Source organism: Mesoplodon densirostris, chromosome 9, assembly GCF_025265405.1.
Source record: "Mesoplodon densirostris isolate mMesDen1 chromosome 9, mMesDen1 primary haplotype, whole genome shotgun sequence".
Classification (NCBI taxonomy): Eukaryota; Metazoa; Chordata; class Mammalia; order Artiodactyla; family Ziphiidae; genus Mesoplodon; species Mesoplodon densirostris.
The window spans coordinates 71343437-71358671 of NC_082669.1; the positions used below are offsets into that span (position 1 = coordinate 71343437).

The 15235-nt window shown below is 34.4% G+C and overlaps 1 protein-coding gene across 1 annotated transcript in view; it reads right to left on the reverse strand.

Moving 5' to 3' along the window:
- The window catches only part of DPY19L2 (dpy-19 like 2), an 87968-nt gene that overhangs the window by 35485 nt on the left and 37248 nt on the right, over positions 1 to 15235 (reverse strand). The window contains exons 10-13 of the mRNA XM_060108199.1: positions 10393 to 10470; positions 9449 to 9535; positions 4717 to 4776; positions 616 to 696 (exon numbers count right to left, since the gene is read on the reverse strand). Coding sequence (XP_059964182.1) covers positions 616 to 696; positions 4717 to 4776; positions 9449 to 9535; positions 10393 to 10470 — 306 coding nt within the window. The remainder of the gene's footprint in view (positions 1 to 615; positions 697 to 4716; positions 4777 to 9448; positions 9536 to 10392; positions 10471 to 15235) is intronic.

A 15235-nucleotide genomic window follows, 5' to 3' on the forward strand; every position in this document is an offset into this window, starting at 1 on the left:
AATCAAAAGTTAAAATCATGCATTGTTTTCTATTCCCAAAACAAACTAGTTAATAGGAACTTTTGCTTTGAAAAGGGCCATTATTTGAGGTATTAGCCTTAAAACAGACAGAAACAACATGCATGAGGATGTGGTCCATATATTTTCTAGAAGTTGAAAAGACAGAGAATTTTTATCATTCTCTTTATACAAGAGGAACTTTAAAAATATCAAATCACATCTTAATTTTAGTCTATAATTATAAATAAAATTATATTGAGATCTTGAGCTCTATATTGCAAAGCTGAGTACAGACTGTTCATATGTTAACATTTACAATGAATTAATAACTTATTAAACAAACTATTTGTATTTTAACCAAAATATAAACAACTACTTAACATATTTTTTTCCTAGAAGGCTAAGTCACCATTCATTGATATACTTTCTTCTTAGTGGGTTGAAAAGATCTGCAGGGTATTAGTACTGACTCTGCCAATAACTAGTTTGGGACCTTGAAGAAGGCACTTAACCTCTATAAAATGAAGAGGTTTCATTTAAAAATAGATGGTTTCAAAGTCTTCATCCAACTAAATATGTATAGAAATTCTAATGTTTTAACTAGAAAGTACTTACATGGTCTGAAACACCTAAAATTTTAGATGTCAGAAATTTCAGAATGATTGTCCCACAAAACCAAGCACTTCCTTGAATTATCTAGAAAATAAACAAAATAGATAGAAGTCAGAAGACCAAAAGGCCCTTCCTCCTGGAAATTAAACCTCCTATTAATAAGTCTTAAATGAAAGGGAAACACAAACTCAAAAAAAATTTTTTTAAATATGGTAATGAAAACTACATATTAGAAACTAAGGGATGCATGTAAAGCAATGATCAGAAGAAAATTCATGGCCTCATAAACTTTTATCAATAAAAATGAGAGTAAAGGAAATAAATGAAAAGCTGGACTCAAATATCTAGATAAAGAACAACAAAATAAACAAAAACACATGAAAGGAAATATTCAAGAGAATAGTCTATTATATTTAGACCTATGTGCATCCATTTTGTTGTCCTTTACTTCTTCTGGATGTTCTAACATTTCTTCTCTCATCATTTACTTCCTGTTTCAAGGACTTCTATTAATCATTATATAAGGGTTGCTCTGCTAGCAATAAATTCTTAGTTTTCCTTCATCTGAGAATATGTTTTACTTTCCACTTCATTCCTAAAAGACACTTTCACTGGATATATAACTTGTGGTTGACAATTCTTTCCAGCACTTGACAAATGTTGTGCCACTTCCTTCTGGCTCCCATAGTTTCAGATGAGAAGTCTGCTGTAAATTCGAATCAGTTTTGCCCTAAAGGTAATGCATTATTTCCCTCTGTCTGCTTTCAAGACTTTTTCTTTGCCTTTCGTTTGTAGAAGTTGAATTATGATGTATCTTGGCATGGATTTTGTTGGCTTTATCCTACTTGGGATTAACTCAGTTTCTTGACTCTGTAGTGCTATGTCTTTTACCAAATTTGGAAAGTTCTCAGCTATTACTTCTTTTTTTTTTAACATCTTTATTGGAGTATAATTGCTTTACAATGGTGTGTTAGTTTCTGCTTTATAACAAAGTGAATCAGTTATACATATACATATGTCCCCATATCTCTTCCCTCTTGCATCTCCCTCCCTCCCACCCTCCCTATCCCACCCCTCTAGGTGGTCACAAAGCACCGAGCTGATCTCCCTGTGCTATGTGGCTGCTTCCCACTAGCTATCTATTTTATGCCATTACTTCTTCAAATACTTCAAATACCACTCTCTTTTTCCTCTCCTGTGGAACTTCCACGATACAAATATTAAATCTTCTGTTATTGTCCCACACTTTCCTAAGCCTCTATCATTTTTTTTCCAGTTACTTTTCCTCTGTTGTTTAGATTGGGTAATTTCTATTCTTCTATCTTCAAGTACACTGATTGCTTTCTTTGTTACATTCATTCTTCTATGAAGCTCATTCACTGTGTTTTTTATTTCAGTTACAGTATTTTTCAAGTTATTTTTTTAATTCCCAAGTTATTCCTTTTTTTAAAAAATTTTCTATTTCTTTGGTGGTATTTTGTTTGCTTCTAGAGTACTTATAATTGCTCACTGAAGTATTTTTATGATGACTGCTTTAAAATTCTTGCCAAATAATCCCAACATCTTACTCATCTGAGTGTTAACATCTCTTTATTGCCTTTTCTCATTCAAGTTGTAATTTTCCTTATCCTTATTACATGATAAGTGGTTTTACACATTTTTTAAAAAAAATTTAAATTTCAAAAATATTAGATTTATTCAGATACTATGTATTTTTTTCTCCCTAAAATATATGGCATATTTTCAAAAATATGATTTTGTTTGTTGCCAAAGAATAGAAATACAATTAACTTTTAAATATTAATCTTATACCTAGCCATGTTATTTTTATAATTTCTAATAATTATTTTGTTTTATATGTAATGATATAATAAATTTTGATTTTTCTTTCCATTTCTTTTCTAATCCTGTTATTTACTTTCTTGCTTTTATATGTTTGAACCTTTAATAAAATGTGAAAAAACATATTAATCTTGATCTTCATAAATGGAATACTCCAAATATCTCTCCTGCAAAACCAATGACTGCTGAAGAATTTTACTGGGTTAAGTAAACTCCCTGCTATTTCTTCTGTGCTAAGAGTTTTTATCATAAATGGGTGTTTAATTTTATGAAATTTATTTTCTGCATCTAATGAGATGATCATAAAGTATTTTTCTCCTTTAATTTGCTAGTGTGATAATTTACATTTATAAATTTTCCAGAAACATCTTTGCATTCCTGGGATGAGCCCAATTTGACAAGAATGGATTATCCCTTTTTCTTACAAAAACAGGTGTTTTTCTAAGAAAAGGTGTTATTTCACAAAATAGCTTTGCTATTTCTTTTTGATGGTCTTCCAGAAAAAAGACATAAAAAGCCAGAATGTTTTCTGTGTTGTTCAGATGACTACCATGACTAATTTCTCCTTTTTGCAAGAGATTGATGGTATTAATTATATCAGTTTTAAAACATAAATATAAGCTGAACATTCATTATATCTTAACTGTTCTCTCCTTAGATTTTTGTTTCCTTGAAATTCTTGACTTGAAAGCTTTTTATTCTTTGCAGTCTAAAATTGAAAATATTTAAGACAATAAATTTTCCTCTGAACACAATTTTGGCAGAATTCCCTAAACATCCACAGATACTGCTCTATTTATTGTCATTTTTCAGTAATTTGTAATTAAAATTTTGACTTCCTTTTGAGTTAAATTATTAAATAAAAATATTTAAATTTTCTGTTGATTTCTTGGTTTAATCTTTTTTTTTTTTTTTGCTGTACGTGGGCCTCTCACTGCTGTGGCCTCTCCCGCCGCGGAGCACAGGCTCTGGACACACAGGCTCCGCGGCCATGGCTCGCGGGCCCAGCCGCTCCGCGGCATGTGGGATCCTCCGGGATCGGGGCACGAACCCGTGTCCCCTGCATCGGCAGGCGGACTCTCAACCACTGCGCCACCAGGGAAGCCCTCTTGGTTTAATCTTAAAAAAAAAACAAGTTTTGCCAATTTTTCTGAAGAAAAAAAAAAATCAAATATTAGAAGGGTCATATCATTCAAATAACAAGTGTATTTTCACCATAGGGGATGGGAGAATTCTTCCAGCAATAAGAAACTGGCAACTCATTCCATTTTGTTTGTTTGTATTCTGAGTCACTATCTACCCTCTTATCATTTCCAGTTTTACCGTACCAATATATAATATGTAATCACAGAGTTCTTCAATATGGTAGATTTTATTTTTTAGTAGGAGCACATTAAAGACCTAGAGAAAAAGAATGTCATCTGTCTGATATTATGAGAATTAGTCATTGCAGTGCCTACTTAATAAGGTACTTATTTTACTTGGTAACATAACATACAAATATAGAGGTAACATGGGCAATCCATTTGTACATTTGCAAAGAAGTCAAACAAAGATCAGGTAGTGGCTGAGATGAAATAAAAAGGAACTGGGAGACTGTAGGGAAAATGATAAAAGGACAAAAATAATAAGAGTCTAAAGTTTGAAGCCAAAGGAAAGATAGATGATGGATAAGTGTAGAGAAGAGAAAAAGGGAAAGTGGGGACAGAACTACAGACTGAGTTATTTTGAAGAGAAGGTTAGTAAATCTAAAGAAAGAAACTCAAAGCTAATAGAAAAAAAATTAAAAGCAAGGTAGTAGGGTATAGCAGAAGGAAAAGTAAAGAAGAAAGGCCTGAGGGTAGTGCTGAAATAAATGAACTAACTTCTTCTTTTTTTTTTTTTTTTGTGGTATGCAGGCCTCTCACTGTTGTGGCCTCTCCTTTTGCAGAGCACAGGCTCCGGACGCACAGGCTCAGCAGCCATGACTCATGGGCCCAGCCGCTCCGCAGCATGTGGGATCTTCCCGGACTGGGGCACGAACCCATGTACCCTGCATCGGCAGGCGGACTCTTAACCACTGCGCCACCAGGGAAGCCCCTGAACTAACTTCTTGAAAATGACTTGTAGATATTGCTAAGGAGTGTTTCCCACCTTATGTAAGTAGCTATTTATAATATTTACTAACTATAAATCATTCATTTTTAAAGCATATTATCTGTATTCAGTTTATAGAAATAAAAAAGGATTTGAAGAAATTGTGTTAAAAATGCTGAACCTTACCCAAAAGCAGAGTTTAGATGCACCCAATCTTTGAATTTTATTTCTTCTTAGAATTATCACCTAAAATGCATATGACATAAAATAACACAATTAAATTAACTTTTTTAAAATTACATTTCAAAAATTACACATTTCAAAAATTACACAGCCACCCCCTTCCATCTTGGCTATCACCAGCCATTTTCCTTCTTAATTGTTGATTTTTCTGAATTTGGACATGGAAAATTTCCTTGGGGTGAAAGCCAAATGCTTTGTGTACCAGAAAGTTGACCCTAGAATCAAGTTAATTCCTTACTGAGTTACTTGGGATGTTTTATGCAGGGCAATTCCTCTGAGGAGATAGATAGTGTGTGAAAGGTATGTCCATGCAAGCATACATGTAGGTTATCCAGCAAAATTAGTGGTCTAAATTAACATGAAAATCCTTCCTCTCCAAACTCCCAAATATTTTTAAATGTTTAAAAAAATATATATCTAACTGAATTTATAAGAAAGGAAAGGAACTTTCCAGGTGCCAGAGAAAAGAAGGTGATTTTAAAAAAGTAAAACATTAATTAGGAGAGTTTTTAAGGAGTTGGCAGTTTTTAAGGAGGTCTGTAGAACAGGGTTACAACTATGGGCTTGTATTAAAAGGGAGGGCAGCAGAAGAAGACTTGGGACTATGAAAGGTAAGAAACTGGAATTAAGACTCATGCATACAGCTGGGGTCCTCAAAAACTATATCCTTGGTGCTATCAACTGAATGTTTACGTCCCTCCACTGATCCTGTGTTGAAACCCTAAGCTCCAATGTGACATATTTAGAGGTGGAACCTTTGTGAGGTAATTAGATCATGAGGGTGGGAACCTCATAAATGGGATTAGTGCCTTGCTAAGAACAGACATGAGATGATCCCTCTCTCCATCATGGGAGGATACAATGAAGATATCTGTCTGCAAATCAAGAAGAGAGCCCTCATCAAGAACTAAATCAGCTGACACCTTGATCTCGGACTTCCCAGCATCTAGAACTGTAAGAAACAGATTTCCGTGTAAGCCACCCATTCTGGTATTTTTGTTATAGCAGCTTGAACTGACAGAGACATGCAGGACTAGGAATACTCCTCCTACTATCTCTACAAGTTGGTAAGGTATTTGTTTATTCCCAAGTTTGTGTTGGAAAAACAAAAAGTTCCAATGAGAAACAAATCTTAGGCCTGTGTATTACTAAGACTTGGAGGAGAATTTTGCATCATCTAATTGGCCCAAGATGAGCCAGGATTCCTGAAGTTCCAACAATAGGAAAATATAAATGTACCAGATTATACAGGCAAAATTGTTTGTAAATGCAAAATATAAGAAATAAACAGGACTTCCCTGGTGGCGCAGTGGTTGAGAGTGCGCCTGTCGATGCAGGGGACACAGGTTCATGCCCCGGTCCAGGAAGATCCCACATGCTGCGGAGCAGCTGGGCCCGTGAGCCATGGCCGCTGGGCCTGCGCGTCCGGAGTCTGGGCTCCGCAACGGGAGAGGCCACAGCAGTGAGAAGGCTGCATACCGCAAAAAAAAAAAAAAAAGAAATAAACAAAATGCCCAGACTTAGGAGAATGGTTGAATTATCTATGGAATATGCAGAAGGGAATAGTTACTATGAAATTACAAGAAAGAATGAAGATCTCCGTGAACTGATATGGAGTGATATCTAGGAAAGGTTGCTAAGTGATACCCAGAATAGGTTGATAAATCAAAATGCAAAAGACTATAGTATGCTACCTTTCATGTAAGTAGGAGGGGGTATAATAAAATATACATGTAATATTTATTAGTGCAAAAAATAAAAAATAAAAAACAACTAAATGGGTAAACCAGAAAAATTGAGAAGGAAAATGTAAAATTCTCTGTTCACAGATGGCATGATCTTAGATGGAGAAAACATTAAAGATTCTACATACACACACACACACACATAAACTGTTAGAATAAACAAGTTCTGCAAAGTAGCAGGATACAAACTCAACAAAGAAACTATGTTGCATTTCTATACACTAACAATGAACTATCTAAAAAGGAAATTAAGAAAACAATCCCACTTACAATAGTCTCAAAAAGAATAAAATATTAAGAATAAACATAACCAAAGAGGTGAAAGACTTACACACTGAATACATTGCTGAAAGAAATTAAAGAAGACACAAATGAAAAGATAGTATTTGTCTTTCTCTGTCTGACTTATGTCACATAATTATGCCCTCAAGGTCTATCCATTCTGTCACAGATGGTAGGAAAGCCTTTAGCTACCATTTCCAGGGCCCTTCATTTGTTTGAGCCAGAGTGAGATCTAATATTATATTCCTTTCATCTGAAGGACCTCCTTTAACATAAAGGTCATAAAGTCTTTATTTTGCCTGCATTTTTTTTTTTTTTTTTTCCTTTTGCGGTATGCGGGCCTCTCACTGTTGTGGCCTCCCCCGTCGCGGAGCACAGGCTCCGGACGCGCAGGCTCCGGACGCGCAGGCTCAGCGGCCATGGCTCACGGGCCCAGCCGCTCCGTGGCATATGGGATCCTCCCAGACCGGGGCACGAACCCGTATCCCCTGCATCGGCAGGCGGACTCTCAACCACTTGCGCCACCAGGGAGGCCCTTGCCTGCATTTTTGAAAGACATGTTTGCTGGATATAGAATTATAGATAGTATTTTTAAATATTTTAAAGATGCTTCTTGACTGTTTTGTTGCTTGCACTTTTTTCTTATGAAAAATCTGCTGACATCCTTACTCTTTGTTCTTCTGTATTTAACATGTCTTAATTCTATTGCTACTCCCAAGATTTTCTCTTTATTGCTGATCTTGAACAATTTGACAATATGCTTACTCTAGCTCTATGTTTTTTGTATTTGAGATTCACTGATACTCTTCATCTCTGAGATTATAATTTTCATCAAATTTGGAAAATTACTGGTCATTATTTCTTCAAATATTTTTCTACTTCCTCCCAACTCCCCCCCCATTTAGAAATGTACTTTACTTTTCCTATATAAACTGTGAACTGTAAAGGAGGGATTGGAATATCACCATTTTGCAATCCCTACTGAATTAATGGATCTGGTACTAAGCGCTGATCATAAAAAGAGAGGCACCAGATAATATGTGCCTCCTGACTGAAGAACAATACTATATACTTGCCAAAGGAGTTAAATCTGAACACATCCAGGTTTTAGACCCAAGTATTAATATAAATACAGAAGATAAAAGAAGATGTAAAGTGGCACCATGAGAATTTGGGAGCAAAATCTAGACCACAGAACCCTTCACATGTTCAGTGACCCAGGTAAAAAAAAATATCCCAGGGAAAAAAACAGGGAGACGTATTGGAAACCTATAGATAATAATAGAAACTTAAGTGATGAAACTATAAAGAAAAAGCCTGGAGTGATCACCATAGTCAAGATAGTCACTACAGTTTTAGAGCAGCTCAAGGGAGTTATGATTGAGGCAGGTTACATGGAAGGCTTCTAGAATGGTTAGAAAAGTTCTGGTTTTGACTTGATGGTAGTTTAAGGGTGTTTGCAAGTAACAGTCCATTAATCAGTACTTATCAGTACTAGTCAGAACTAAGTACATAAAACATTGGTTTTATGAGGTTTTCTACATCTGTGCTATATTTTAAAATAAAAAATGTTTTCATAGAAAGAGGTTGATGAACACACTATTATTACAAGTCATCTACTTTGTAATACTGAAAAAGTTTGACAAAATGTTGAAAAGAAAGGGCCTATGTCTTTTGGGAGAGAGAAAGAGGAGAAATTACTTACTGGGAGGCAAAAAAAAAAAAAAGGTATGGGGAGAAAAATGTTAAAAACCTAAATCTCAAAAGATTCAATCAATGCACCATACATGGAAAAGTGCTATATTTTGGTATTTCTGTAGTAAGTTATCATTTCTGGTCATTGTGGAAAGAGAACATTCTAGGAACATTCCAGTGGAGAACATTCCAGGTTCTGGCTTATGAATATCAGAAGTGTGACTATAAGGTAATAAAACTGATTTACTGAACCACCATTCCAAATACAACTCTAAATGAGTGTTATTCCATGAAAGTAAGTCACGCGAAGAAACTACACCCTTATTATAATTATGTTGCCACTGCTCAAAACAGTTTGGAACTCCTCTTTATAAACTATCTTTAGAGATTATTTCCTTATGGGTTCAAGAAAATAGGTCTTATAACTTTGTTGTCACACTATATTTTGATCAAGATCTGTATTACCCAGCCCAATCACCCACCTTATTCACAAGACTTTGGTCATTTCCAAAAATCAAATCCACCCTTAAAATACAAAGATTTGCCACCACTGAGGACATTCAAAAGAATGTGCCATAGTCTGTGAAGGCAATTCATAGGAGTTCCAAAAACATTTTGGGCAATGGCAGTGTCACTGCAGTAAGTATTTAGTCTACTGAAGTGACTTAGAAGGAAATAACTAATTTTTATCATAAATTATGGCATATTTTAAAAAGTAAGTCTTATTACTTTATTATTTAAAAAAAATTTACTTGGGCATTGCCTTAAAAAGGTAAACTTTGCTTATATTATTTTTCAAGGATGAGATAAACAAAAAGCATTATCTGGGAAAAATTTTTCATGTGAGCAGTAATCCAGAAAGGACCTTATTTATTCTCCTTAACCTATATTAAATGGGTAAACTTGCTATTTGACAGGTTAAAAAAAACTTCACAAGCTTAACAAACACTTACCAATGTCATCAATAGAGACGAAGAATAATAAGAAGATAAATACATTGGATTTCCAAACATCAACACAAAACAAAGGAGAACTGAAACCTGAAAATTGAAGAAAATGAATACATTTTATAGTTATTAGATAGATAGCATAATGCATACTTTGTCTACAGGGATACAGTCATTTCCAATACAAACTTTATTTGCATAAAAAAGAATAATAAATAGATCCTGACCAAGTGATAACAGAATTTCAACACACTGATAGGTTCCAAGTATTTTCAACACCATAAATACTATATAGCAGAATTTAATTTTTTCCCCCTGTTTTCAACTTGGTACAAAGAAAACGGGAAAAATCTTATTGATTCTATTAACTCAATAATGGAGGGATATAACAAGAAAGACTTACTTATAACTATTAGTTTTCTAATCTGATTTTTGTTGAACTACTTGAGGATTTCTCTCACTAAGGAAGCTTTATTTTATGTTCTTACCTAAAAGATTTTTACTTTTTATTTTCTTAAGGGATATGTGTTTGGAAACTAATATAAAAAAACAATAATGCAAAAACATAAATTTCACAGAGTGTCATATTCATGCAAAGTGTTAAAAATCTCAGGTCTCAGGGAGAAAAGGCAATTACAAAAGTAGTGACAATAATAATAATAAAAAAATTTTTTAAAGATTCAGAGAATACAAAACATCTACAGTCTAGTTGAAAGTATAGTTGTTATAATATGGCATTCAGTTATCCTTCTAAATATTATCAACATCATATGTATTAAATACTACTTGAGAGGAGGTATATAAAACAGTCAGTTCTATTTTATAAACCCTGAGATCTTATTTTAATATATGACTTATAAATATTTAAAATGTTACCAGGTGTACAGCAGAAACTAATAAAACATTGTAAAGCAATTATACTCCAATAAAGATATTCAAAAAATTGTCACCATGTTCATATAGATGATCTTCTGAAATTTTTTTGGCTCAATGTACCCCACAACATACATGGGAAATAATGAGGCTATCTGAAATAAAAATATAAAAAAAGCAGAAGTGAAAAAATGTAGAAAAGCATTTCACTATTCATAAGCAAAGTAAATATAAGAGGAGAGTTATATTTCCAATAATGATTGTCAAAGTAATGTGAACCAACCTTCTCACTGAGAACTAGAATAGCTTGAAAAAATAATAAAAGTACCTGTATGAAAGCCACAGCTTACTAATACAGCAAAAAAAAGAATTAGAAAGCTAAGACCAGAGAAAAGGTGGAAATCTACAGAGATAAGCATGACATTTTGGGTCACTTTTCTTCTTCTGCCAATGCTAACAGAAGCAGATGCCTGCCAGCTGAGAGGCAGTTGAGAGATTTCCACACACTTAGCAGTCAGGTAACCCCAAGAATGAGATCTCTGCTAAGTCCCCAAGCTTTGGTTTGGGACTTCAAAGGGTTATACTATAAGAGAGAACCAGAAATCAAAGCAGCACTCCAAAATACTGAAGCCTTTGAATTATCTCATTCTCTGATTGCATGAGGGAGATTAAAGATTGTTAGTCCCTGTATTTGCCTGCTGGAAACAAATTTAATTTTCTCTGGAAGAAGTTAATATCTTAGTCTCAAATTAACTGTACTATTGTTCATGTACAATGTCTAATACCACATCAAAACTAATCAGATATAGGAGGAGATAAGACATTATCACTAAGACAACAGAAACAGATCTATGAAGAATCTCAATCTAGTTCAGGGGTCAGCAAACTTTTTATGTAAAAAGCCAGATAATAAATGTTAAGACTTGTAGGCCACGTACAGTCTCCATTGTATATTCTTCTTCTTCTACATTTTTAAAACAATACTATAAAATGTAAAAACTACTCTTAGCTCACAAACCATGCAAAAACATGTCTGGCATCATCAGACATAGACTTTATGTTTGGCATATGCACGGAAATAACAGATAAGATTGAAAATTCCAGGAGGGTACTGAAAGCCATAAAAAAAAGAACCAAATTAAAAATATACAACTAAATATTACAATAATCAATAATAAGAAGTCAAAAATGGGTTTAAGCAGGTTGAACATAGCCAAACAAAGAAGTGATAAATTGGAAGATAGGTCAGAAGAAAGTATAAAATGACAAAGGGATGAACAACATATGAAAGAACATAAGAGATGTAGAGCATATAGTATAAAGGTCATACTTTACATCTCAGAAAGGGCTGAGGGAATTAAGTAAAATCTATACTTAAAGACATTATACCTGAGAAGTCCCCAAAATCTATAGAAAAAGAATCAAGCACTGATTCATAAAGTATTAGTAGCCCCCAGCAAGGGATAAATTAAAACAAACAAAACCCAACCACACATAGGCATGTCATAGTAAAAACTGCTTATAACCAAAGGCAAAGAGAAAACTCTTAAAAAGGGTCTGAAACTAACTGACTTTAAGACTTACTACAAAGCTGCAGTAATCAAGACAGCATGGTACTGGAGAAAAAACAGACAAATTGCTCAAAGGAATAAAATAGAGGGTCTAGAAACAGATCCACACAATTATAGGCAACTGAGCTTTGACAACGGCGCAAAATGGAGAAATGACAGTCTTTTCAACAAATAGCGCTGGAAGACTTGGACACGCACGCATTAAAAAAAATAAATCTAGACCTAGACCTTACACCTTTCAAAAAACTGACTCAAGTGTATGTTAGAGCTAAATGTAGAACACAGGCTAAAAAACTTCTAAAATATAATATAGGAGAAAATCAAGGTGATCTTATTTGAGGATGAGATTTAGCTATGACATCAAAAGCATGATCCATGAAAGAAAAAAACTGATAAACTGAACTTCCTTAAAATTAAAAACCCCAGCTCCACAAAAGACACTATTAAGAAAACTAAAGACAAACCAGGGACTGTGAGAAAATCTTTGCATAACCCACATCTGATAAAGGTTTGGTATGTAAAATGTACTAAGAACTCTTAAAACTCATAAATAAGAAAACAAATAACCCAATTTAAAAATGGTCAAAAAGGGCTTCCCTGGTGGCGCAATGGTTGAGAGTCCGCCTGCCGATGCAGGGGACATGGGTTCGTGCCCCGGTCTGGGAGGATCCCACATGCCGCGGAGCGGCTGGGCCCGTGAGCCATGGCCACTGAGCCTGCGCGTCTGGAGCTTGTGCTCCGCAACAGGAGAGGCCACAACAGTGAGAGGCCCAAGTACCGCAAAAAAAAAAAAAAAGGTCAAAAGATGTGAACAAATAACCTAAACAAAGAAGATCTACAGAGGGCAAATAAGCACATGTAAAGATGCTAAACCCAATACTACATTAGGAACTGTAAATTAGAACAAGGAGATACTGCTACACACTTAATAGAATGGCTGAAATCCAAAAACCTGACAAAATCGGCAATTTCTTACAAAACTAAACATAGTCTTAACATACAATCCAACAATCACACTCCTGGGTATTTACCCAATTGAGCTGAAATCTTATGCCCACTCAAAACCTTCACATGAATGTTTAGGGAATCACCAAAGACTGGAAGCAGCCATGATGTCCTTCAAGAGTTGAATGGATAAACAAACTGTGGTACATTCAGACAATGGACAATGGAATATTACTCATCAATAAAAAGAAATGAGCTATCAAGTCATGAAAAGACATGGAGGAACCTAAAATACATATGGCTAAGTGAAAGAAGTCAGTTTGAAAATGTGACACAACCTATGATTCTAACTATATGACATTTTATTTTGGTTGTACTTTATTTCATTAAAAATTGTACAGCTCTACTGTGAGTTACAGTATTAACATTTATTTTAGAGGGCTGCATTCACAATAATAATTATGACTGGGCCCAGTAATTCTTTTCTTTGGGGCTTTGAAAAGTCTCATACAATTTAACATTTACTGGTAACCAGATTATGAATTTGTTGTATAAGTAAAACAACAATGGATAATTCATTCAAGAATTCCAAAGAGATTTTTATTTCAAGAGGTGCCAGTTGAAGATGGTAATACTTTCAAGTAATAACCAATTTACCCGAATATAGTTTCCCAGAACTTTGTTTATAACTTAATTGCTTGGAGCTTAAAGTATAGTTTTCTTAGAAACGATGCTATAAACTCAAATCCATTCAATGGATACTAGAGGGCCAATGCTATCTCCACCCTAAAGAAACTTATTTGCTGGTGGTGTGGAAAAAAAGGCAAGGACACAAATATCTCTGCAAACTTCGTTTCAACACATTATCAAGTGCCTCATAAAGTAAGCTCAGGCAAGATCATAGAATCTCAGAGTCAAAGAATGCATAAATTGTTGTAAGTATATTCTATAGATCAACTACCCAGAATTTGGGAGTTTGGTGCTAATATCTTACTCTCAAACTTCCTTTCATTTTTTTCTTCTCCCAGTGTAAATACCTTACTACCTACCTCCTCCCCCCAAATGGATGGGGAAGGCATAAAGTGGTTCCAACTAAAATTCCAGCTAATGGATAATCAGAACTTTACTGGATTTAAGAAATTTGTCCCTTTTATTAAGCTTAGAGTCTCTACCAAGGATCCCTCTGTTATTTTTTTCAGCTTTATTGAGATATACTTGACTTAAAACATTGTGTAAGTTTAAGGTGTACAACCTGCTGATTTGATACACTTATATATTACAGTATTATTACCACTGCAGTGTTAGCTAACACCTTCATCACGTCATGAAATTCTCATTTCATTTTTGTGGTGAGAACATTTAAGATCTACTTTCTTACCAATGTTCAAGTATATAAAACAATAAAGTTAACTACAATTATTATGCTATGTGATAGATCGCCAGAACCTATTCATCTTCTAGTTGAAAGTTTGTACCCTTTGTCCAATATCTTCCTACTTCCCACACCCTTCAGGCCCTGGTAGCCACCATTCAACTCTCTGTTTCTATAAGTTTGTTTTTTTTAGATTCCAAACTAAATACTAATACATGATATTAATATTATATCCCATGATATAATACAGTATTTGTCTTTCTCTGTCTGACTTATGTCACTTAGCATAATGCCCTCAAGGTCCATCTATGTCCTATGGCAGGATTTCCTTTTTCTCATGGCTGAGTAATACTCCATTGTATATATATGTAGCGCATCTTCTTTATCCATTCATCTGTTGACAGACACTTAGGTTATTTCCATACCTTGGCTATTATGAATAATGCTGCAATAAACATAGAACAGCAGATAATCTCTTCAATATTCTGTTTTCATTTCCTTTGGATATATACCCAGAAGTTGGATTACTAGATCATATGGTAGTTCAATTTTAAATTTTTTGAGGAGCCTCCATACTGTTTTCGATAGTGGCTGTACCAATTTACATTCCCACCAACAGTGTACAAGGGTTCCCTTTCCTCCACATCCTCACCAACACTTGTTATCTCTTATTTTGATGATATTAATCTCTCATCAGATATAAGACAAGTGAGATTACATCAAAGTAAAAAGCTTCTGCATAGCAAAGGAAACACCGAAAGGGTAAACAGCAACCTATGGAATGGGAGAAAATACCCCATATATCCAATAAGGGGTTATATCCAAAATATATAACGAACTCATATTACTCTAGCAAAAAAACTAATAAGGGGTTATATCCAAAATATATAATGAACTCATATTACTCTAGCAAAAAAACTAATAACAATTAAAAAATGGGCAAATTGCACAGCTATCCTAAGAAGATATACAAATGGCCAACAGATATATGAAAAAACACTCAATATCATTAATCATCAGTGAAACGCAAAT